Here is a 24,636-nt window from a genome sequence, read left to right on the forward strand (position 1 = left end):
TCTGAGGACTCTTCAAAGTAAATGACAGCAAGCAGACTGGGGAAGGAGGACAGAATTTGAAATCTACTAAACTAGCACTGAATTTACTATCTTCTCCACTTGGCATCTCTTTGCCTAGACTCAAAGGCAGCCTGAAACCCAGAAGTGCACACCGAGAATGAAGAGAAAGTTCCAAGATAAGAGTTCTGTTTCTGGCCTAAGGAATTGTACACTTAAAATGGTTAAAATGATCAATTTTTATGTTACATATATTTTATCACAATGAAAAACAAAAGTATTGGAAGAAACAAAAATGAAGCTGCTTAAAAAAAAAAAAAAATCCCTGCCCTAATAAAGTTTGGAGTAGGAAAGGGGGGTTCTAAGCGTCAGAGAGAATGGGGAAATCCCACATACAGTATTTTTTTTGCTTTATTTCCCTTCTCTTCTACCCCAGTCTTCAAGGAATACTATGACAGTAGCATTGGCATCAGCAGCACTGCAATGGCAGTATTTGAGAAGGCATTTAATTAAATTAATTTATTTAATTATCTATTTATTTTAGAGACAGGGCCTCACTGTGTCACCCAGGCTGTGGGAAGGCACTTTAAACTCAGAGGGAGAGGAATACTTTGTTCTGAACAGAGCTGCTTTAGTCCTAAAAGCATGGAGCAAATCCCCATTGCTTTTATCTTCTCTGTGTCCTCTGGCTGCTTGGACCAGGATTCAGAATGCAGTTGGGAGAAGTAAACAGCAGAACTAAACCAGGAAACTAAAACCTCAGCTTTCTAGCTGAAAAACTGGTAAGAGAGGCCCCAGGGAGCCAGAAAAGTGATAAAGTTATTGCAAAGAGGATGGAGATCAAGTGAGATCCCCTAAAGTTTTGTAAGAGCCCGTCTGCTCACCTCTAAACTGCACATGTGTGGAGCTGACCCTAACTGGCACATCACAAGCATTAGAACTGAGCTACAAGATAGACTACCGCTTAGGCCCCAGATTGGCCACTGGGTGGCACACACAAAGACCCAAATTGAACTGGAAATGTTTGAAACCTGAACTGACACTGAAACTGCAGCCCACACAATGCAGATCAGAACTCGCAATCTGACCCTAATTAGGGCATTTGCCTGTTAAACAAAAACATCAACATTCTCCTTATGACTTAAATAATACCCAGGATCTGACAGCATAATATTGAAAATGTGCAGGATACAATGCAAAATTACTAGGCACAGAAAGAACCAGGAATATCTCAAGTTGCAAGAGAAAAAAAAATCAAGTGATGCCAACACTTAGATGATACAGACGTTAGGATTCACAGAAAAAACTTTAAGGCAAGTTTTATAACCATGCTTTGAAAGTAAGGGTGAATGAATGGAAGGATATATATCAGGAAAGAAATGGAAGATATAAAGAGGAAACGAATAGAAATTTTTAAAGTGAAAAATACACTGGAATCAACTATTGATACGTATGGCAACATAGATGAATCTCAAAGGCATTATGATGAATGAAAGAAACCAGCCTTAAGGGATTACATACCTTATGATTCCATTTTTATTACATTCTGGACAAGTCAATACTATTGTGACAGATGACAAATCTATGGTTGCCATGAATTAGGGATGTGGCAAAGGCGTGAGTACAACTTGATGGAGTTTTACAGAATGATGGAACTATTCTGTATCATGATTTTGGTGGTCGTTTCACAAATCTAAAACTCAGAAATATCTGCCCCCCGCCAAAAGTGCCATATTTTGCTGTCAGTTAATTTTATTAAAAGAGAAGAACTCCATAGAGAATAATGAAACAAATAAAGCCAAAAGTTGATTCTTTGAAAAATTAATAAAATTGATAAGCCTCATGCAAAACTTGAAGTCTTGATTAAGAAAAAAGAAACCAGAAATTAGCAATGTCAGGAATGAAAGAGGGGACATCTCTACAAACATTAAAAAGATATTAAGGAACTATTTAGTATTATTAGACATTAAAAGTTATTAAGGAAATAATTGTGAACTTTATGCCAATAAATCTGACAAATGAATTAGATAAATTTCTTCAAAGATACAAACTATTTCCCCTTATATCTCATGGACCAGAAATGAATCACATACTCATTCCTCGCTGCCAGCAAGGCAAAGCAGTATCTGGCACAGGGAAGCAGAATGGTCATGGATAGCTTAGCTCAATTACAATTTATTCTTACAGCTGGGCACACTCCCAGCTCTCCATCCAAAAAATCAGGAGTGTATTAGAAGTAAGGGGAAGCACTTTGTGTAGGAAGCTAACAATGCTTGCCTGTTAGGTTTTGCAATCAAAAGACTCCTCATACTGTATACTTACTAGCTAAAATGGAATCTTTAAGCAATGTACTGAAAGCGCCCAGAGGGAGATACTTTTGAGCTGAAGGGGATTGAGAGCTCCAAAGCCTAGAAAAAAAATCAGTCTTGGATGGAATCTGATAACACCAAGTCTGAAGGTCTATGCTTTCCTTCCAATGTGAACACTTTTTTTTTTTTCTTTTTGATCAGGATCTTGCTCTGTCCACAAGGCTTAAGTACAGTGATGCGATCACAGCTCACTGCATCCTCAACCCCTCAGGTTCAAGCAATCCTCCCAACTCGGTCTCCTGAGTAGCTGGGACCAAAGGTTCAGGCCACCATGCCCAGCCTGAAAACTTCTTGCTGGCTTCCTCCATTTCAGGGTGCCTCCCTTCCCTCTCAGCACACCATCTCATTTAGGAACCCTTACAGGCATTCTGCTCTTCTCTAGTAGCGCTCTACACTGCCTTGTGAACACTTGTTTTTTTTCTGTTGTTGCTGTTTATTTCCTTAATAAGAGATGGTAATGTTAAAAGAAGGAATCAAGCTGGACATGGTGGCTCACACCTGTAATCCCAGCGTTTTAGGAGGCTGAGGCGGGAGGATCCCTACCAGGAGTTTGAGGCTGCAGCAAGCTGTGATTACGCCACTGCACTCCAGCCTGGGCAACAGAGTGAGACCCCATCTCTTTTAAAGGGAAAAACAAAGAAGGAATCATGACTTCATTTTATTAATCTCTATATTTCTGGTACCCAGGTAGTATCTGTCTGGTAGTTTTGTTTGTTTTACCATTAATTGATGAATCAGATGTTTGGTATCAAGACAAGGTTGAAAGATTTGGCTGGTAAAGAAATGAGCCCTTTTTGAATTTAGACATATTATTATTTACACAGACATTGAAAGCAAAAGCAAGTGCCAGCTCTCCATGAGCTGTTGTCTCAGATACCAAAATGACGACACCAAAACAGAAGGGGCTGGATGACTACAGCATACGTTGTGGACACGTTGTTGCTGAGGGGTCAATGCCATGCTGCAGCTAAGCCTTGTTATAACCTGTGGCTGTACTCTAAGTGGCTAAGGCAGAATGGCTCACGGGAACCCGGGAAGCAATGAGAAACTGCCTCATGACAGTCTCTTTGGAAGACAGAGAGCTGAGTGGGAAATGGCCTTGCAGGAGCTGCTTACAAGTCTCTCATTGCGCTCATCTTCTGGGAGGATACCAAGGTGTTCTGCCAAGATTCAGATCAGCTGTGGTTCAGGCATTGCCTATTTGGTCTATGTGGATATGTGCAAGATTGTCAGGCCCTGGTATGAAGCTGCCCCCTCCATTCAGGTTGTCCAGAGGAACATGATGTTTTATCTTGACTAGACCTTTAAGATGGCAACAAGGGCCACCATTCAGAAAAAATCCCAGAGGACCTCAGAAGGATGGTGTTTCAAAGCAGGTGTTATTAGCGTCTGCCTTCAAAAGAGTAACTTAGTGAGGAAAACCTCACTGTGGTTTCCATGTAGTATTTTAGAAGGAATTAGGAATAGAATGGAGGCCAGGTACGGTTGCTCACACCTGCAATCCTAGCAATTTAGGAGGCCAAGGCAGGAGGGTCACTTGTGCCCAGGAGTTGGAGAGCAGTCCAGGAAACATAGGAAGACCTCATCTCTGAAAAACAAACAAACAAACAAACAAATTACCTGGGCATGGTGGAGCACACCCGTTGTTTAAGGACTTGTCAAAAGTGTAAGTCCAGCCTTCCACAAGCATTTCAAGATAAATTATTAGACATAAAATGGAGGCCTTTAATTAGGAGAGTGAAGTGGTTTGATTTGTAATTTTAAATAATCGCATCAGCACCAGTTTTATGGTATAAAATGCCCAGTTACTCGGGAGGCTGAGGTGGGAGGATCACCGAGTCCGGGAGGTCGAAGCCACAGTAAGCCAAAATTGCACCATTGCCCTACATCCTGGGTGACAGAAACAAACAGAATATAATCACAGGAAAAGGTTTTGTAAAACTTTGCAACATTTTTAACTTCCCCAAGGTTTCGTTTGAGATTTTTGTTTTCCAACACTAATTAGATGTAAAAACTCATAAAACAAAAATGACTTCAGCTAGCCTTTATGAATCAGAAAAGAGGGAAAAGTTGGGAAGAGCAGCCAAGCTGCTTGGGGGCCGTATCCAAGTAGCAGAGTGAAAAGGCTGGATTTCTGAAGCTTCCTGCAATGAAGAGAGAAGTGTTAGCACGGGTTGTGAGAAAGGCTCTGGTCGGAGTGAAAAGCAATGGTATACCATCAGCTGCTGGCTTACTTGCTGTCTTCATGCACGAACCCAGCAGAGCCTGACGGCACTTTGCAGAGGGCATTTTCCCGAATGAGGCAAAAAGTCAAAGCCTGAGGAACTTGAAATGCTTATGTTAGGTTGGATCTACACTTTTGACCAGTCCTTAAACAACAGGGCTCCTTTGTGTGGTGTCTGATGCCAATCATGTGACCTAACTAAAGGCAGCGATGTAACCATCCCACAATTCATTTATTTATTCAACAAACATTTATTGTGTTCTCTATTTACCAGGCAGTCAGCTTCCGGGGTCTAGGCTGGGATGCTGTGGTGAACAAGACAGTCAAGGTCCCTGCCCTTAAGGGACTTAAAGGCAAAACAAAACAAAAAACAAGTAAATAAATGAGATCACTTCCATTAATAATAGTGCCATGAAGGGTCATGTGTCATGAAAGGCTGGCGGTGAGGCTGAGGATCTTGGGCCACACGGAGCTGAAGAGCTGAGGTGACTGGGGGCGCCAGGGTCTGGGGGTGCGGGCAGGCAACAGACCATGGGGGACTTACAAGACATTATAAGGAGTTTTTATGTCATAAATTATTATGGCATAAATTGGAGGGCTTTAAATAGGGGAGTGAAGTGGTCTGATTTGTAATAAATGATTGCGTCAGCAGCTGTTTTATGGTATAAAATGCCCAGCTTGAAGATGACCATGCATTCTACAAATTCACCGTGACATCGTTGCCAAAACCCTTAACCTGTCTCATCTAGTTTTCCTGACAAATAGGTCAGAATAAAGCTCCGTGACATAACTAGTGGGAGCCAAAGATTTGAATCACGTCTTGGTTTCAAATCTTGCTACCCACAAATGAGTTGTGAGCTCTTGTCAAGTTACTTACTGTATTTGTGCCTCAACTATCTCAGCTGTGAAATGGGGATAATGAAAGTTCCTACATCATTTATTTGTGAAAAAATAAATGACATGTAAAGCACGACGAGAGCGCCTGGCACAATGTAGTAAGCTTTCACAAATACTCGCTTTTATTCCTTCTTGCAGGGAATTACTTAGAGGATCCACAAGATAATGCACGTGAAAGGGCTTGCGAAACTGTAAGGACTATCTTAATGGTAGAGTCCTCTACTTTTCTTTTAAACGGTCCAGAGGACGCTAGGCTGTTCGAGGCGCGAGGCCAAGCGCAGCCTCAATGCGGTCATTGTCGTGGGGCCGCCCCTCCCCCGCCCGGGGAGCTTCTCCATGGCAACGTGGGCTTTACCTCTCCCCGCCTCCTCAGGCCCGCAGACCGGAAGCAGCCCGTGCCGGGGGCTTCTGGGAAAAGGCTTGTGAACGGTGTTTCTGCGTCTGCCGTGGACAGCGAAGCTGCTGCGGTTCCTGAGCCAGAGGTTTGCGCCGGTGTGCGGGGAACGTTATGGGAGGGAGGGGGACACCGGGCTAGGGTCTGCGGACCTCTTAGCAGGAGTCGGCGGGGAAGCCTTCCCGGGACCTTCCTCAGCTTCCCGGGAGGCGCGGGGAATAGGCCGCGCTCTCCGCGCCTAGCAGTTGTGGGGCGGGGAGAGGTAGGCGGCAGGCTTGCTTGGGTCTTCGGCGTCTGCAGAGTGCTCTCTAACCCCCGGTGTCCTCCGAGACCCTCACCTTCCCCCTCCCCCACCGGCCGGTTTTGTTCTATTTCGAGGCCCTGGCGTCTCGCGGAGGGTTCTGGGAGTCGTGTTGGGAGGAGGTGGTATGGGGCGAGACTTGCGCGGGGCTGTTGGGATTTGTAGTCCCACCGGCCGCAGGCGGAAGTGCCGTGGTTCCGACGCTGTTGTCACAGGGTGGTCTTTGGTCATGTGAAATCCGCTGTCCTGAGTGCTGGGAAGAGGGGCTAGAGGACTGGCCGGGATCGGGGTACACAGCAGGTCTATGCAGCAGTAAGGTGGGCGATCACCTGGAACGAGGTGCTCTGACCAAACATTGTCGGGACCGTTGGCCTTCCCTCCATTTCCCACAAGCAGTATGCTCTACAGCATGAAAGGAAGAGAAATATATGTAGAAATAGTTGCACCGTTGATAAGCAGGGTCTTGGAATAGGCACAAATCAATGTTGGCTAGACCTTATTTATAAGGCCACCACACTCCAGGGTATTTAATTAAACCAGTATGTATTACTTGTCTGATAAGGCCTTTTCTGATTCCAGTCTTCATCTTGCTTGGGTTACGATAAGTTTTTTTAAGTTGTTGTTCATAGGCTGCATGGCTCATTGCTAGTATGTGTCGTAAACAACAGCACGGGCATGATAGTGCAAATAATAAAGGTCCAGAAACAGCATACAGTTTCCCTGAAGGTAGAACTGGGGAAACTGTGAGTCATCCAGTGTAAGGACAAGACACTGGACCACTGCAAGAAGTTAAGGTGCTAATGCGAGTGCCTTTTCTTAATAGAATTTTCTGTGATTAATGCCTATCATTATAAATATAAATGTACGTATGGTGTGGTGGAAGACTGAATATTTACGTATTATGTGCAAGATAATTTTTCAAAATATGTGATCTGTTTTTCACATATGATCTTTTCAATATTATGTGATCTGTTACTCAGCAAGTGAACATTTTTTCCACATATATTTTAAGTCCAAGGAGTTCTTAAATACCTTATTTTTTAAGTGGTAAAATTTTTTTAAGCACATAATAATAAAGCAAACCTTCGTTTTGGTTGAAACAGGGTTTCACTATGTTGGCCAGGATAGTCTCGATCTCTTGACCTCGTGATCCGTCCGCCTCAGCCTCCCAAAGTGCTGGGATTACAGGTGTGAGCCACTGCGCCAGGCCCAGCTTTTTGCTATTTTTAAATTCATTTTTTAGAGACAGGGTCTCACTCTGTTGCCCAGGCTGGAATGCAGTGGTGCGATCATAGCTCAGTGGAGCCTTGAACTCCTGGTCTTTAGTGATCCTCCTGCCTCAGCCTCCTATAGTGCTGGGATTACAGATGTGAACCACTGCACCTAGCCAGTTTTTATTTTTTTTTCCTTTTGGAACTTTTTTTGTTAAAAACTAAGACAAACACATGCATTAGCTTAGGCTTACACAGGGTCTGGATTATCAATATCATTGCCTTCTGCCTCCCTATCTTGTCCCACTGGAAGGTTTTCAGTAGCAGTAACGTGCATGGAGCTGTCATCTCTGTGATAACAGTGCCTTCTATAATAGCTCCTGAAGGACCTGCCTGAGGCCATTTTGCAGTTAACTTTTTTTTTAATAAGTAGAAGGAGCACACTCTAAAATGTATAGTATGAAAAGTATAGTAAATACATAAACAAGTAACATAGTCGTTTATTGTTGTTATCAAGTTTTATGTACCATACATAACTGTATGTGTTAAACTGGCAACACAACAGGTTTGTTTACACCACCATCACCACAAACATGTGAATAATGCATTAACCTTACAACAGCTACAGTGTCACTAGGTGAATCTTGAATTGTTCAGCTCCATTATAATCTTATGAGAGCACTGTCATCTATGTGGTCCTTCATTGACCGGTCCTTCATTGACCCAAACATCATTTTTTTGTTTGTTTTTTTTTTTTTTTGAGACTGAGTCTCACTCTGTCGCCCAGGCTGGAGTGCTGTGGCCGGATCTCAGCTCACTGCAAGCTCCGCCTCCCGGGTTCCCGCCATTCTCCTGCCTCAGCCTCCCAAGTAGCTGGGACTACAGGGGCCCGCCACCTCGCCCGGCTAGTTTTTTGTATTTTTTAGTAAAGACGGAGTTTCACCGTGTTAGCCAGGATGGCCTCGATCTCCTGACCTTGTGATCCGCCCGTCTCGGCCTCTCAAAGTGCTGGGATTACAGGCTTGAGCCACCGCGCCCGGCCTCCAAACATCATTTTGTAGTGCATGACTGTGTTGGGTTTTTTTTAGGCCATCTAGTCTGTTGAAACTACTCAACTCTGCTATTGTAGCGTGAAGTATGAGTAAGTACAATTTTTTATGGACACATTCATGTTAATTTCGTATCATTTTCACTTGTCATGAGGTATTCATTTGACTTTGGGGAGCTCCATTCCCTAAATATCATTAGGTATTCATTTGATTTTAGAGAGCTCCATTCCCTAAGGCACTGTGGTGAAGACCACAGCCATTTAAAAATGTGAAAATTATTATTGGTGCAAGAGTTGTACAGCAATGGGTGACAGGCTAGATTTGGCCGCGAAGCTGTAGTTTGCCAATTCCTAGTGTAGGTTATTGACTGGAATTTTTAACTCCATCAAAGAACAAGTATCTTTTACTTTTACCAGTGTAAGTCCAAATTCTTAGGATATTTTTGCTTATTTATATATCTTTTATTTCTTGTGCCTCAGGAGTGCCTGTGAAGAAAACGGGGTATTGCCCTGAGGCTTATATTCTGCCTCAGTTGTATTTTCTTGAAATATTATAAATCAGAATGTCTGCACAGTCAGTGGAAGAAGATTCAATACTTATCATCCCAACTCCAGATGAAGAGGAAAAAATTCTGAGAGTGAAGTTGGAGGAGGATCCTGATGGCGAAGAGGGATCAAGTATCCCCTGGAACCATCTCCCAGACCCAGAGATTTTCCGACAGCGATTCAGGCAGTTTGGATACCAGGATTCACCTGGGCCCCGTGAGGCTGTGAGCCAGCTCCGAGAACTTTGCCGTCTGTGGCTCAGGCCAGAGACGCACACAAAAGAGCAAATCTTGGAACTGGTAGTGCTGGAGCAGTTTGTTGCCATCCTACCCAAAGAGCTACAGACTTGGGTTCGAGATCATCATCCAGAGAATGGAGAGGAGGCAGTGACAGTGCTGGAGGATTTGGAGAGTGAACTTGATGACCCTGGACAACCGGTGAGCCTGCTTGTGTCATTTCCTGGGTCAGAAGCACTGGCATAGTAGTAGGCAAAGCTGCTGAATTAATTCCACTCAACTAAATTAGAATTAGGTTTATACCTTTTCCCCCATGCCCCTACCACTCCCTGTTATCTGTGCTTCTTTGCCATCTAGGCTTCTGCAATATTTGTTTTATGGGGTTTCTCTTACATGTTTTTAGTTCTGATTCTCATTACAGTTCCTTCTCTGAATCACATCTTTCTGTTTCCAGGTTTCTCTCCGTCGACGAAAACGGGAAGTACTAGTAGAAGACATGGTATCTCAAGAAGCAGCTCAGGGATTACCAAGTTCTGAGCTTGATGCTGTGGAGAACCAGCTCAAGTGGGCATCCTGGGAGCTCCATTCCCTAAGGCACTGTGGTGAGGACCAGAACTCTGTGTGGACTAGAGGGTGAAAGAGAGCGTAGGCCGTTTGTTCCGAACTTTGCTTGTTCTCACTGGTTGGGGGGATCATATCACTCTTAATCTAAGATCTCAGTTTTTTTCTGATTAAGTTGATTTTGCTGGCCTCAGATCTTTTATTCCTACACATTAACATCTTCAGCCTTTTCTTCCCTTTGAGTTTCCTTCCTAAAAAGAGTTGCCCATGTCAGGCTAGCATTTGCCTTACTTTGAGCCAGCACCCACCCGTGGACCAAGTCCCTCTATTTTACATTCAGTATTACTTGTCATCCATTTTCCATCCTTTTACTTTCAATCTCCTGCCTAATTCCATTGGTACAGTAAGCTTACCTGAAAACCTTTTCTCATCTCTCTGTTGTATATCACTGAAGTCTTTCCAAATATTTATTTCTGATTTTCTTCAGCATCTACCTAGAGTCATTTTCTTCTAAGAAGCTTCTTTTGTAGAAATTATATTCGGAGTGATTTTTTTCCTTTTTCTAAGTATTTACGCAAAAAAGCCTTCTTAGCTATAACATGCTTTAAATGCAGAAAAAGCTTTTCTAAAAGCTCAAAGTTGTATTAATTCACGAGACTGGTCTTTCCCAATATATTGGTCATTAACACCATATACTTATGTGTATCCTTTGATATGGCCCAGTATATTCCTAAAACTGCTAGATTGCTTTCTCATGTTTATGTGAACTAAAATGAAATTTTGTTTGACTCTGCTTTAGTAACCATTCCTTGAGGTAGTTGGAGATGGTGCTTATATGTCACTGAATGAGGTCTGAGCAGGTTTTCTTCACATCTGAGGGGACAGTGCCAGCCAATCAGAAGTTTTGGGGTGGGGCTGAAGTCTGCTGAAAATCTGCAGTTTTACATGTTTCATGGGACATTCTTCTGTGCAGTAAAGTTTGAGAAGCATCATTCTTGATATATGGGGTTGATATTTTCAACTTCTCATCATCTGAATTTTAGAGTGACTTTTCACCTATGTTTAAATAGCCTTATTTCAGCTGTCTAGTCTCTTCCACACTTGGGAATTTCTGTTTCCTGTGTGCCGTTTGTCTCCACTTAATCTTCAAACTCACTCCTCTGTTTTTCAAGTCTCCAAACCTCACTGTCCTCTAACCTTTCAGTCTCTCTCTCTTAGCCTTATCTCCTGACTTTATCTTTTTGTTAATTATTTACTATTTCCCTCTTCACTGAAGGCAGTTGCTAACCCTAGATTAACTGTATCTTTACTCCTTAAGGCATGAAGTTTCAGAAGAGTCTTAAATGACACTTGCCGTTATCTCTGCCTGCATGTGAGTGATGCTACTACCTGTTGGTAATTCAGGCTTTTCTTTCATTGGACACGTTTCACTGGCTTAGAAATAACCATTTTTCTAAGTACCATGACAAATATCACATGGGGCAAGCTTCTTTTATTGGAAAACTTTCATTTATTAGGGGCATACTGAATTTTTATGTCATGTGTTTGGTTAACACAGGATGCCCCCAGCTTATCTTCAGCCCCTTCTTGTCAAGACTCCTGTGTTCTGCTTTTAGCCTAACATTGGCTGTGACCTGACTTGTCTTGTTCATTTCAGAAATAGCCACTTTCTGATAGGTTTTTAAAATTTATGTCTTTGTATTTTGATGTCTCCCTTTCTCAAAGCAAAAGAACATTATAATGATTTCCTAGTGGCCAATTTTATTTTGTTTTTATTCTTACAACGTTTCATCCATACCTAGCCACATAACTTTGACTATCTCCCTAACCATCTTAGAATCTACCTTCTTTCTGCCCTTTGTTTTCTGACTACCGTTTATAAACCACTTGCCTATGTTTTATTCAGAGATCTCTTATATCATGATGTTATACTGTTATTTCAGAGTAATTTCATTTTTTCTTTTTTGAGAACAGGCCTTAACACCGTTTCAGAGTGGTTTATAGATGTGTGCAAGCTATTTAATTCATTAAAAAAATTTTTTTTCGGTTTCTTTTTCCCTTAATAGATAATGAATGATATTTACATTTTCTGTTTTTTTCAGATGATGATGGTAGGACTGAAAATGGAGCACTAGCTCCAAAGCAGGAGCTTCCTTCAGCAGTAGAATCCCATGAAGTTCCTGGTACTCTCAATATGAGTGTTCCTCAGATTTTTAAATATGGAGAAACCTGTTTCCCCAAGGGCAGATTTGAAAGAAAGAGAAATCCCTCTCGAAAGAAACAACATATATGCGATGAATGTGGAAAACACTTCAGTCAGGGCTCAGCCCTTATTCTTCATCAAAGAATTCACAGTGGGGAGAAACCTTATGGATGTGTTGAGTGTGGGAAAGCATTCAGCCGAAGTTCCATTCTTGTGCAACACCAGAGAGTCCACACTGGAGAAAAACCTTACAAATGTCTTGAATGTGGGAAAGCCTTTAGCCAGAATTCGGGGCTTATTAATCATCAGAGAATCCATACTGGGGAGAAACCTTATGAATGCGTTCAGTGTGGGAAATCGTATAGTCAAAGCTCAAATCTTTTTAGACATCAGAGAAGACACAATGCAGAAAAACTTCTGAATGTTGTGAAAGTTTAAGAAATTGAAAAAAAAAATCAGCACTCAGGTCTTTTTCTTCAGAAATGAAGACAAAATTTAAAATATGAAATGATGCAGAATAGTTTTTTCCCTATTGACTGTCAGAAAATCCACTGGGAAATGTAAAAATCTTCACTCACCATTATGATTTTATCTTGAAGAAATGGTGTCGTACCTGCCTAGAAACTGAAATTTTAAACTTAATTCAGGTCTGAATGCCTAAATTTTCCATGTGATGTTTATGTCTCTATTCTCCAAATAATGAACTACCTGATTCATTGTCCCTTTCTTGAAAGTTTCCTTTTTTTTTTTTAAAGACAAATATGTTATTTCTGCATTGATCATTGAAATGTTCTTTATAAGGATACATTCCCTTATATATTAAAAGGCAACAGGAATTACAAAGTCTGAAAACCATTTTAAACGATCTTTTAAAAATTTACGCTTGTTTCCTTTTACCTAATTTGAATATGCATTTGAGAAAATAGAGGATAATGGATGGCTAAGAGCCTCAAAATGAGCCATAAGATCTCAGATAAGAAGTGATGGTGATAAAACATCAAAAGTGAATGGAACACCTTGATTGGGGAAGATATACAAATAATTTGATCTCAGAATTGAAGTGTATCAAGAATTTATATTCTGCCTGCAGGAAAATTCAAAAGCTACTCATCCTCTCTATAATTTGGAGTCATCTTACTAATGAAAATAATGTTTTCCCATATATTATTAAAAAGCATACAGTCTAAACAATAAACACTTGTAAAATAATGAAGGTAGAAATTATAACACTAGGGAAATAATTTGTAGTGGATGGCAGTGTTGAAGGGCAAATGTAAACATAAGGGTAATGGTCTGTCATGGCTTTTAGAAAAAGATGATCAAATTCATCATTATTTTGCCTTCATCTTTGCTAAGGATAGAAAATTCCCTGACAGGAGGACAAGTATCAGGTTACCTATTTTTTATTCCTTTGGTACAAAAGGGTTGAACATCAGGCTAAAAAAGCAGCCATGTGTTTATTAAACATTTTCTACCGACAAGGCACTGTGCTAGGTACTGTATTCCTACCATAAGTAGGTAGGTATTCTTCCACTGTAAATCATAGGGGTTTGCTGTTTTATGTGAGTTAGCCTCTTCCCCTTGTCTGAGCATTCCTCAGGGGAGGTCACCTGTGAGGTTCCCAGAACTATAGTTCTTTTACCAGGGTGTTGTATTTGGAGGGGGAGGAGGACTTGGCTCAAAGAGCTAGCTCGCTCTCCAGTGTTCTTCAGAGGTGAGTCCACGATACTCTTACCACAATTTAGAAGTTTGTGAATCTTTTTAAAGAACTAATCAATCTCTTAATAGCATTGAGGTTGTACCTACATATTAAGTTGAATGGACTGTTCTATTTAAAAAGTAAACAACTAGACTATTAACAACTAGTTTATTAACTATCCTATCAGAATTGAATTTTTTTTTTTAATTTTCAGTCTTAACACATTTTTAAAAATGTATTAAAGTAATACATTGTAGTAGTAGGATTATATACTCCTTGGCTGAGAATTCCAAGTACTGTGGTTCTACTGTTGAGTGGAAAACTCTGGAAGTTAAAATATAGAATATGAGAGGAGGCTTTTTTATAATGGGCATCATTGTGTGGAAAATGACCCATGTGAATACAAATATTTCCTAGTTCAGAGATTTTGGTTATATCTGGTGCTTGGAACAAGTTTAAAAATGGAAGGTGACATTTTGCGTGAGCCTATTAAAAAGCATAGTAATAAATGCAAGGCCAGCTGGTGGAGAAGTGAGGCAGAATGGAGCTTGTTTATAGGTTTTCTGATAACAATTATAAAAAATGTGCTTTATAGATTAAGATTTATTGAAGTATAAATATGTAGTAATGATATAATGTATTTTAAGTTATACAAGAAAATGTAGGGACTTTTGTTTGGGTCTTTTTCTCTGTGGCTGAGGGAAAACAAGTCAATGTCCAATAAAGCTATAAACTCCTCTGCTTTAAGATAAATGATGTGATTTATTTATTTATAACTGGCTTCTTTCCAAGTAGGTTTTGAGGTGGCATATTTGGAAGACAGCTGGGATGACAGAATTCTTGTATCAGAGTAGGTAAGAAGGGAGCAACCTCTCAATGGCTGTTATGTCATGCTTTTTAATATCGTATATGGTTCCTATATACAAGGAAGCTTCCCTGTGGTAGATTTGTCATAAATGCCAAAGATATTTGGTAATGTGAGTGTAGAAAAAGTAGTATTAGGGTTGGCAAATACTGTCTTTGTCTTGGCAGCTCTAATATCTGCATTGTTCAGAAAGGATTCTGAGGCTAAGGCGAAGCTCTGTGGGGAAAAGGGACTGGACCAAAACAAACTGGATGGTAGCACACAAGAAGAGGAAATGATGAGATGTGTACTTTCTTTCTCTAGTTAGGCTTAGTCCCCACTAGACAAATTGATTTTGATTACTCTAGTGATTTTTAAAATTCCATCCACACATTCATTTATTACCCACACAGATAATCTTAGAAATTTGGGGGAGTGCCTAGCTTCTGATGAAGTGGTGATATGGCAGTTGCCAAGCAGTGGCATCGCCAGAACATCTGTTTGGTTAGCAAATGAGCAGTCATTTTAGGTCATGCAGACTGCTGATGCCTGCCCAGTAGCCACTGAGCATTTGCTGGTTTTTTCTTCTGGCTTTCTTGGAGGTTAAGCTCTCTGTAGTCATACCCAGTTGGTACTTGTTGATCTTTAGCAGTATGTCTCATATTCATGTAAATTGAAGGGAGGGTTACATGTACTGAAATAATCTGCATGCTAGGCATTGGCTTAAGACACTGTACCTATCTCACATTTGTAGACTAGGAAAGCAAGATTCAGAGATCATGTGACTTGCATGTGGCCTAGAGATAAAACTCACATCTGGTTCTGTAGACTCCAGGGACATATTCACCATGCCATGGGTGGTGGCTATTAAACCTTGATAAATTTGTGTTTATGGTTAACAAATGTGAAAGCTATTATACATTGCTGGTTTGAATTTTTTACAGTGCAGAAATGTAAAATGAAAAAGGGTATTTTCTTTCACAGTGTTACCCAGAAGTCTTGATAATTTGGTTTGTTGTTCTTCCAGATTTAGGCATATACTTATTTAATCAACAGTGTGTTAATAGCTGACAACTGTGGTTGCTGTGACAGGCACTATTTGAAGTGCTTTATCATGGATTAACTCTTAATCCTCAGCTACCATATAAAGTAGGACATAACCCCATTTCACACACACTACACTGAGACTTGCCTCCTCTCCGCCCACATTAAAGATGTTCTTTTTTCATAACTATATACTATTCCATTGCATGAATATTTTGTAATTTATTTAATCTTCTATGGATTGATAATTAGGTTCACTATAGATAAAGGCATAGGTAACATTCCTGTAGATGTATTTTGCTAATTGTGTGGGTATTTCTGTAGGATGAATAACTAGAAATTTATTGGATCAGATTTCACATTTTCAGTTTTGAGAACTAGTACCAAAAAGATTTTACCAATTTACAACTCCATCATTAGTAAGAATGCCTGTTTGCCTACAGTCTGCCAACCCTGAATCCTTAAAAATGTTTGCCAATCTGATAGGCAGAATTTCTTTCTTTTCTCTGAATGTTAATGAGGAGGAACATCTTTTCATGTTTGTTGGCCATTTGCATTTCCTACTATGAATTGCTTTTGCCCATTTTTCTTTTTTTAATTATGAAAGTCTAATGACTACCTTCTCATTGTATAAAAAATAATAACGCAGTTCTTTGAATAGAGAGACCCTTTTCTCCAATGCTACCAATCACATTTCACCACAGTTTAACATACATCCTCTAGTCACCTTTCCATGCAAATATACATACACATAAAAACACTTTTTACATAAATAGGATCTCATTCTGTAGCTTTGGTCTCAAAAAAAGATAACAGGTCTTTAAATTTCTTTAATGGTTGAATATTATTAAATAGTATGAAAATGCCATTATTTAACTATTCCCTTAATTTTTTTTCCTGTCGCTATTACATTGCCAAAGTAAACATCCTATCAAGATGTCTTTGTGCATGTGTGTGAGTATTTCTTTAGTCTGGAGTCCAGTAAGGTGGATTGTTGGGTCAAAGGGTTTGTTCTCTGTCCACCTTTAGTCTTCCCAAAGGCCTTCATAACTGTATTTTCACCAACTGTATGGAAAATGTTCATTTTCCCATATAACCATACCTACACTTGATAGTTTTTATCTGTTGGGCGAAAAAGAATCTATTCTTATTTTGCATTTCCCTGACTATAAAAAAAAATGGTGAGATTGGGGTTATTTTCATGTTTATTGGCCATTTATAGTTTACTGTGGATTGTTTGTATCCTTTACCTGCTTTCTACTGGGTTATGTGTGGGTATCTTGTTTTTGTTTGTTCAGCATCTCCTTCCCCACCTTCTGGTAATACAACCCTTATTTATTTGTGGGGAATCCATTCCCTGTGGCTTAGGTGAGTACATGACCAGGCCTGGCCTCCTGAGTCCCACAGCTTCCTAGCCACAGTGATTAAAGAATGGGTATATAACTTAAGCCAGGCTAAGGAGAGCCCTCAACAGAACTTCTGCTGGGACTATTGGAAAGAAGGCTTTATGGAGATCCCAGGAATCAAGGACCATGTAAACCTGAATTTGTGCCATGTGGAGAGAGTCTGTCTGAGGAGAAACTTGGATGCTAGCAGAAATGGAAAGAGAACTAAGTTCTGATGTCATTTTTCTGGAGGCCCTAGATCCAGCTGTGCCTAAAGCCTGCCCTACCTCCGGACTTTAAAGTTTTGTGAGCCAATAAAGTCCCTTTCTTGTTTAAGATAATTGAATTGGGTTTCTGTTCTGATTAATATAGGTTATTTGTATTTTCTTATTGATTTGTAGAAAACCTTTGTAATTTTAAATTCTAGACTTTATGCACTATATAAGTTAATAAAATTAGCATGGCCTTCCATGATTTGACCTCTGTCAACTTTTGCCATTTGTTACTCCACTCTCCCTGTAACACACACCACACACATATACTTTACATTCCAATGGTAACTGAACACTGATGTTGGAAATGTGGATGAACAGCTTTTTACACAATTGCCTCTTTGGCAGGTCTCTTCTTACTCTTCGTCTAGACTCATTCACCTGGGACTTTAAGGGTTACACTGCTGAGAGTTGGACCCATCTCCTACCATTGTTCTTGGGGGATTCCCCTCAGACATCCCCTGTATGCAACCCTTGGAGCCCTTCCAATGACCTCCATCCCAACTCCGTGGTTCTCTGGCTCTTTGTTTCATTCTCAGGTCTGTGGACTCAAGACCTGAATGAATACACACAGACCTGAGCAGCCTCACCCTGTGGGCTCTTTTCTATGGCCGGAAATGTAGCAATGCTCTATGTCATCTGGCACCTCTGATTAATCCCATCTCCCAAGATGGAGTTTTCAGAGTTGTCTTTCAAAATTGAGCAAAACATTTTGCAAGCTTTTTTTCAACATATGCCCACTCTGGGTCAGGCACTGTTCTGAGATTTACATCTGTTGCTTGTGTGTGTGAAAAACTATACATGGCAGTGGAAAACCCAAAGTAAATGAGAAACAGTTTCTTAAAAACGCATATTGTATGTCATATGATGACAAGTGGTTAGGGAGAAGATAGGAAAGTGATACAAAATGTCAAGAAGGAAAGAGTGCAATTTAGATAGGTTGGCCGGGAAAGGTTTTCACTGAGAATGTGACATTGGAGAAAAGATAGTATAGGGAAGCAAGCCATGAGACTGGAGAATGTTCCAGGCATGCAGACAGCAACTGCAAAGCAACTTGATGTAGGAACAATGCCTCATTTGTTCAAGAAAGCAAAGAGGCCAGTATGGCTAGAGCAGAATGAACATGGGGGAAACTGAGGCCAAAGATAAATGGTGATTGTGGCAGGGAGAAGCTGGATCATGGAGGACCTGGTTAGCCATTGTTGGAACTATAACTTTCTTTGAATGTAATGAGAGATCATTAGAGGTTTTGAGCAAACGAGTAATGTGACAAGGTGCTGAGAACAGCTGAACAAAACTAAGTCTCCATCTAGTTTATCTAAATTCTTAAAATGTTTCTTTACATATTACAAAGGTAATAGAAGAAGTTTAGAAGTAAAAATCACCCAAAAAGTCACCAGAATCCATAATCCTAATAACATCCCGGTAACATTTTTTTGTTCTTTATACACCTATATAAATGTTCTATCTATATACCTCTCCCCATCTATGTCACACCATTATTTACAACAAATACATATTTAGAAAACAAATACATATTTAGAAACCTGTGTCTATATGTCTATATACGGCTTCCTTCTTTCCTCTGAACTTTAGATCAACTGTCTGCTTCTGCCTAAGGCTAACCTCTCCACTGGATCCAAGCTGTCTTCTCACACCTATGGAAAGACATACTCCAATAATCCTCACCTTTCCTACATTATCAATGTTTCCTGTCTTCTGAACTTTTCTAATTAACATAAAAATACGCTGTTTTTATCACACAAAAACCTTCAGGCCAAGATAGAGTACAAGGATCAGATCTAACCTGCCTGAATAAATAAAATATCAATTATTTATTTTGATATTTTATTAAATATCAAATAAATTGATGTGAGCTCACATCAATGTAGCAGACAGAGGCAAAGAATGGGAAGATGGGATTCACGAGAGACAAAAAACAAATGAGGCAAACTTGGATTGCCCATTTCCTTGCTTGGGGAGAGTTTCCAGGCCACAGCACAAGGAATGGGGCTCAGGCAGAGACTGGCAGTTTTCTTGAGAAGATGGAGCAAGAAGTCCTGGGAGGCCAAGGTGGCTAGCTTTTGCAGGACAGAGTACCAGAGAGGAGATAAGTGCACAGAAAGACAACAGTGGAGATCTGCAGAGTCCCTCTCAAGTATTCAGTTGAGTACTTATGAGCATATATATGTTAGGAGACTACCTGAGTTTGGGGAAAGAACTATCCAAAAGGATTGGAGGGAAAAATCACCAGAACTCACAAAGAGACAGGAATGGTATCAGCCAGAGTAGAAAACCTCATAATTCATAGAGCATCAGGGCAGTAATTCTCAAGGGCAATTCTGTCCCCCAGGAGACATTTTTGGTTGTCACAACCAGAGGAGATGGACACTACTGGCATTTAGTGGGTAGAGATCAGAAATGCTATTAAGTATCCTACAATTTATAACAATGAATTAGCCCCAAATGGCAGTAGTGCTGAGGTTTGAAAAAACTCTGAGTTAGGGTACTAGGGAAGCATCTTGCCTACTCTGTGGAGAAAAACCCTAAACACTGTGTAAAAACTTAAAAGCAAGACCTGAGAAGATAAACACATCCCAGAAGAAAGCTCAAGAATACAATGTCCCTGTAGCAGACACGAGCACGAACATGTGAGTGTGTGTATTTTTTAAATACCCAACACCTGGCCGGGCACAGTGGCTCATGCCTGTAATCCCAGCACTTTGGGAAGCCAAGGCGGGCGGACCATATAAAATGCTCAATTAAAATCACAAGACCCATGAACCAGGTGCAGTGGCCCATGGCTATAGGCCCAGCTACTTGGGCGACTGAGGCAGGAGGATCACTTAAACAAAGGAGTTTGAGACCAGCCAGGCAACATAGTGAGACCACATCTTTAAAAAAAAGAAAAACCACAAGGGGCATAGAAAGAGTAGAAGACAAAAATAGTAACAGAAAATAAGGGCAACAAATAGAAAACAGTAACCAATATGATGGTAATTCAGGTATGTGAAGAATCACTTTGAAATATCAATGGTCTAACTGCATCAATTGGAAGAGATTGTCAGAGTTGATCAAAAAACAATACCCAAGTATATATTATCTACAAGTAATGAAACCCACCTTAAATATAAAAACAAAAATAGATTAAAAGTAAATGGATGGAGAGAGATATACCATACTAATGTTAATCAAAAGAAAGTGGAAGCATCTATATCAATTTCAGACAATGCAGACTTCAAAACAAGGAAAGGCATCAGGGACAAGCAGGAGTATTACAAAATGATAGAGGGATTAATTCTCCTAGAAGGCATAACAATTCTTAACATGTATGTGCCTGACAACATTGTCAAAATACATGAAGCAAAAACTGATGACACTGCAAGGAGAAATAGATGAATCCACCATGATACTTGGAGACTTCAATACCCCTATATCAGACATGAACAGATCCAGCAGGTAAGGACATAGTTGAACTCAACAACACCAACAACTGGATATAATGAACATCTATATACCATTTCATCCAACATGGCAGAATACACATTCTTCTCAAGTTCACATAGAATATTCACCAAGATAGACCACATTCTGCACCACAAAACACATGTTAACAAGTTTACAAGAGTAGAAATCAAACAATGTCTGCTCTCAAACCACAATGGAATTAAACTAGAAATCAATAATAAATATAGCTAGAAAAATCTCAAAATACTTAGAGATTAAACAGCACACTTCTAAATCACACATGAGTCAAAGAAGAAATCTCAAAATATATTTTGAACTAAATAAAAATGAACATAGAACTTATCAAAATGTGTGGGATGCAGTAAAACCAGGGCTTAGAGGGGAATTTATAGCATTGAGTGAATATTAGAAAAGGAGAAAGATCTAAAATCGATCATCTAAGCTTCTGCCTTAGGAAACTAGAGCAATTTAAATCCCAAGTAAGCGGAAGAAAAGAAATAATAAAAATTAGAGCAGAAATCAATGAAATTGAAAGCAATAAATCAACAGAGAAAGTCAACGAAACTAAAAGTTTTCTTGAAAAGGTCAATAAAATCAATAAGCCTCTCTAGCCAGGCTAGCTAGGGAAAAAAGAGAGGGCATAAATTACTACTGTCAGAAATAAAAGAGGGGTCATCACTACAGATCTCACAGACATTAAAAGGATAATAAAGGAATACTATGAAGAATTCTGTGCCCCAACATTTGATAACCTAACTGAAATGGACCAATTCTTTGAAAGACACAATCTGCCAAAACTCACACAAGAAGAAATAAACAACTTGAACAGGCCTATATCTACTAAAGATATTGAATCAATACCTAATAACCTTCCAAAACAGAAAGCATTAGGCCCACATGAGTTCACTGGAAAATTCTGTCAAACATTTAGGAAAGAAATTATAACAATTCTCTATCATAGATAGAAGAAGAGGGAATACTTCCTAACTCATTCCATGAGGCCAGCATCACCCTAATAGCAAAACCAAAGACATTACAAGAAAACTACAAACCAATAATCTCTCATGAACATAGCAGCAAAAAAATCTTCAACAATGTATAAAAAGAATTATACACAACGAACTGGGATTTATCCCCGGTATGCAAAACAGGTTCAGTATTCAAAAACAGATTAATGTAATGCACTCTGTCAGGCTAAATAAGATAAATCACATGTTCCTATCAACAGATGCAGAAAACACATTTTACAAAATCCAGCAGCCATTCATGGTTAAAAAAATAACTCCCAATAAACTCTTAGCATACAATCAAGCAACTGTGATCCTTGGTATTTACCCAAAGGAGTTGAAAACCATGTTTACACAAAAACCTACACATGGATGTTACAGCAGTTTTATTCACAATTATCAAAACTTGGAAGCAGTCAAAATGTACTTTGGTAGGTGAATGGATAAATAAACTATGGAATAGCTAGACAATGGTATATTATTCAGTGCTAAAAATAAATGGGCTATCAAGCCATGAAAAAACAGAGGAAACGTAAATGCATATTATTAAGTGAAAAAAGCCAGTATGAAAGGGCTACATGCTGTATGATTCCAATTATATAACATTCTGGAAAATCAAAACTCTGGAGACATCTAAAAGATCAGCGGTTGCAGGGGTTGGTAGAGGGGAGAGAGGATGAATACAAATGAATAAACAAAGCACAGAGAATTTTTAGGACAGTAAAACTACTGTATATATTATAATGACAGATATATGTCATTATAAATTTGTCCAAACCCTTGTAGTGTACAACACCAAAAGTGAACCCTAATGTAAATTATGGATTTGGGGCGATAATGTAGTGTTAATGTAGGTTCATCAGTTGTAACAAATATACCACTCTGGTGGGGGATGTTGACAATGGGGGAGGCTATGCATGTGTGGGGGTAGGGCGTATATGGGAAATCTCTGTACCTTCTGCTCCATTTTACTGTGAACCTAAAACAGTTCTTTAAAAATATATATATAAAACTCATTATCATCATCATTAACTTCATCATCATCTATGAGATACAGCCAAAGTATTACTTAGAGGGAAATTCATAGCAATAAAGCAATTATAGTAGAAAAAAGTTCTCAATTACCTCAGCTTCCAACTTAATAAGATAGAATAAGAATAAAGTAAACCCAACATAAAGAGAGGAAAAGAAATAAAGATTAGATTTGAAATCAATAAAATAGGAAACAGAAAAACAAGAGCAAAAAATGAATTTCTATACTCTGTTTAAATCAAAAGTATCTTGTAAAAATAATAGTAAAATTGATAAACTTCTAGCCAAACTGATCAGGAGAAAAAGAAGATACAAATTATATCAGGAATGAGAGGTGTGACATTACTATATATTATGCGATTTTTTCTCAACATAGAGTTCTAGCCAAGTTTGATAACCTCAGTGTTGATGATTCCAATTTTCATTTCTCAGACTTAAATTGCTTACCAATCAATAGTATTTTGTATAATTGACATATTTTAGTTTGGCTTCCAGAACAACACTCTTGATTTCCCTCTACCTCATGAGCTGTTTCTTCTGTCTCAATGCTGGTATTTCCTCATCTCTCTGGACTTCTTTTTACATACTGGAGAGCCTGAGGGCTCAGTGTTCAGCTCTCTTTTCTTTTCTACCTATATCTACTTCCTAGTTGATCTCATAGTCTTATGTTGTTAAATATTATCTACAAATCCAAAATCTATATCCCCAGCCTACAGACCTCTTCTCTGAACTTCAGACTCACGTATCCCTTTGCCTAATAAACATCTCCACTATGATACCTGCCTTAGTCTGGATTCCTGAGAAAATAGGGCCTAAGACAAAACCTTATTACTAAGACAATATTAGGGTGATGCAATTCAAGAAAAGCATGACTGAAGGTAAGTGGGAAGTGAAGCAGAGGAGAGAAAGCAAATATGAGTAGGTGTTACTGAGCTGTCTGTAGCTTCTAAAGGCACAGCTGTTTGCTTAAGTCTCACTGATCATTTTCAAGGCACAAGCCATGTGAACTAAAGTACTGCATCTTACCTGGGGTGAGGAAGAAAGAGAAGACTTCTCTGCAGACTCCTCTCTCCATCTGGTTGGTTTCCACCACAGAGCATCAACTACTCTGCACTTCCAGGTTGCACCATTCAGCCTCTCCAGCAGCAATCACTGAGGAGGTCAGGCTCCAAGAAAACAGCACAGGATGAGTGGCAGGCCAGCAATCAAGTGGGAGTCAGCAACCTCAAAGGTGGATGGTGCAATCTTCGAGAATCATCAGTATCATAAGAGCAGAAAACTCTGGCCCTGAAAACATAAGAAGCCTTATAAACTGGCTTTGGTACCATGACTGATTAGGCATATTAAACTTAGTATATCCAGAAGCAAATTTCTTCCCCAAACATGCCCTCCTTTAGTCTTCCTCATCTTAGAAAACGGTAATTTTGTCCTTCCAGTTGCTCAGGCTAATAGCCTCCCTGCTTCCCTGCTTTCCCTACATCACTCAGTTCTCAACACAGCCCCTAGATCATATAAGTCAGACCATGTCACTCCTCTGCTCAAAATGCTCTCCCATCTTACTCTACTTAAATGTCAAAGGGGCATAGTGTCTGCAACTTACTCTTTTTTTTTTTTTTTTTTTTTTTTGAGTCGGAGTCTTGCTGTGTCACCCAGGCTGGAGTGCAATGGCCAGATCTCGGCTCACTGCAAGCTCCGCCTCCCGGGTTCACGCCATTCTCCTGCCTCAGCCTCCCGAGTAGCTGGGACTACAGGCACCCGCCACCTCGCCCGGCTAGTTTTTTTTTTGTATTTTTTATTAGAGACGGGGTTTCACCGTGTTAGCCAGGATGGTCTCGATCTCCTGACCTCGTGATCCGCCCGTCTCGGCCTCCCAAAGTGCTGGGATTACAGGCTTGAGC

The 24,636-nt window shown here is 39.8% G+C and overlaps 2 protein-coding genes across 12 annotated transcripts in view; one reads left to right on the top strand and one right to left on the bottom strand.

Annotated features, from left to right (window-relative positions):
- Positions 1–1,510: 1,510 nt before the first annotated feature.
- LOC101926696 (uncharacterized) overlaps positions 1,511–24,636 on the bottom strand; it is a 67,959-nt gene continuing 44,833 nt past the window's right edge. For 3 of the 9 annotated variants that reach the window (XR_012427185.1, XR_012427177.1, XR_012427178.1), the window contains exons 5-7: positions 23,765–24,025; positions 5,843–6,584; positions 1,511–3,954 (exon numbers count right to left, since the gene is read on the bottom strand). The gene's annotated coding sequence lies outside the window, so the exon portion shown is untranslated. Of the gene's footprint in view, positions 3,955–5,842; positions 6,585–7,871; positions 9,850–23,764; positions 24,026–24,636 lie in introns of those variants that run through there. The other 6 variants (XR_012427181.1, XR_012427179.1, XR_012427180.1 and 3 more) reach the window with 2 other exon arrangements.
- Positions 5,883–17,438, top strand: ZNF24 (zinc finger protein 24). 3 transcript variants are annotated; one of them, XM_015439992.4, is made up of 5 exons: positions 5,883–5,969; positions 8,922–9,424; positions 9,678–9,825; positions 11,103–11,156; positions 11,887–17,438. In XM_015439992.4, exons 2-4 carry the CDS (start codon positions 9,005–9,007, stop codon positions 11,129–11,131), a joined length of 597 nt encoding a protein of 198 aa, XP_015295478.2. In that variant the 5' UTR covers positions 5,883–5,969; positions 8,922–9,004; the 3' UTR covers positions 11,132–11,156; positions 11,887–17,438. The 3 variants fall into 3 exon arrangements, with proteins under 3 accessions (XP_015295478.2, XP_005586934.2, XP_005586933.2); XM_005586877.4 differs by lacking the exon at positions 11,103–11,156 and having other exon boundaries at positions 5,883–5,979; XM_005586876.4 differs by lacking the exon at positions 11,103–11,156.

Source organism: Macaca fascicularis, chromosome 18, assembly GCF_037993035.2.
Source record: "Macaca fascicularis isolate 582-1 chromosome 18, T2T-MFA8v1.1".
NCBI lineage: Eukaryota > Metazoa > Chordata > Mammalia > Primates > Cercopithecidae > Macaca > Macaca fascicularis.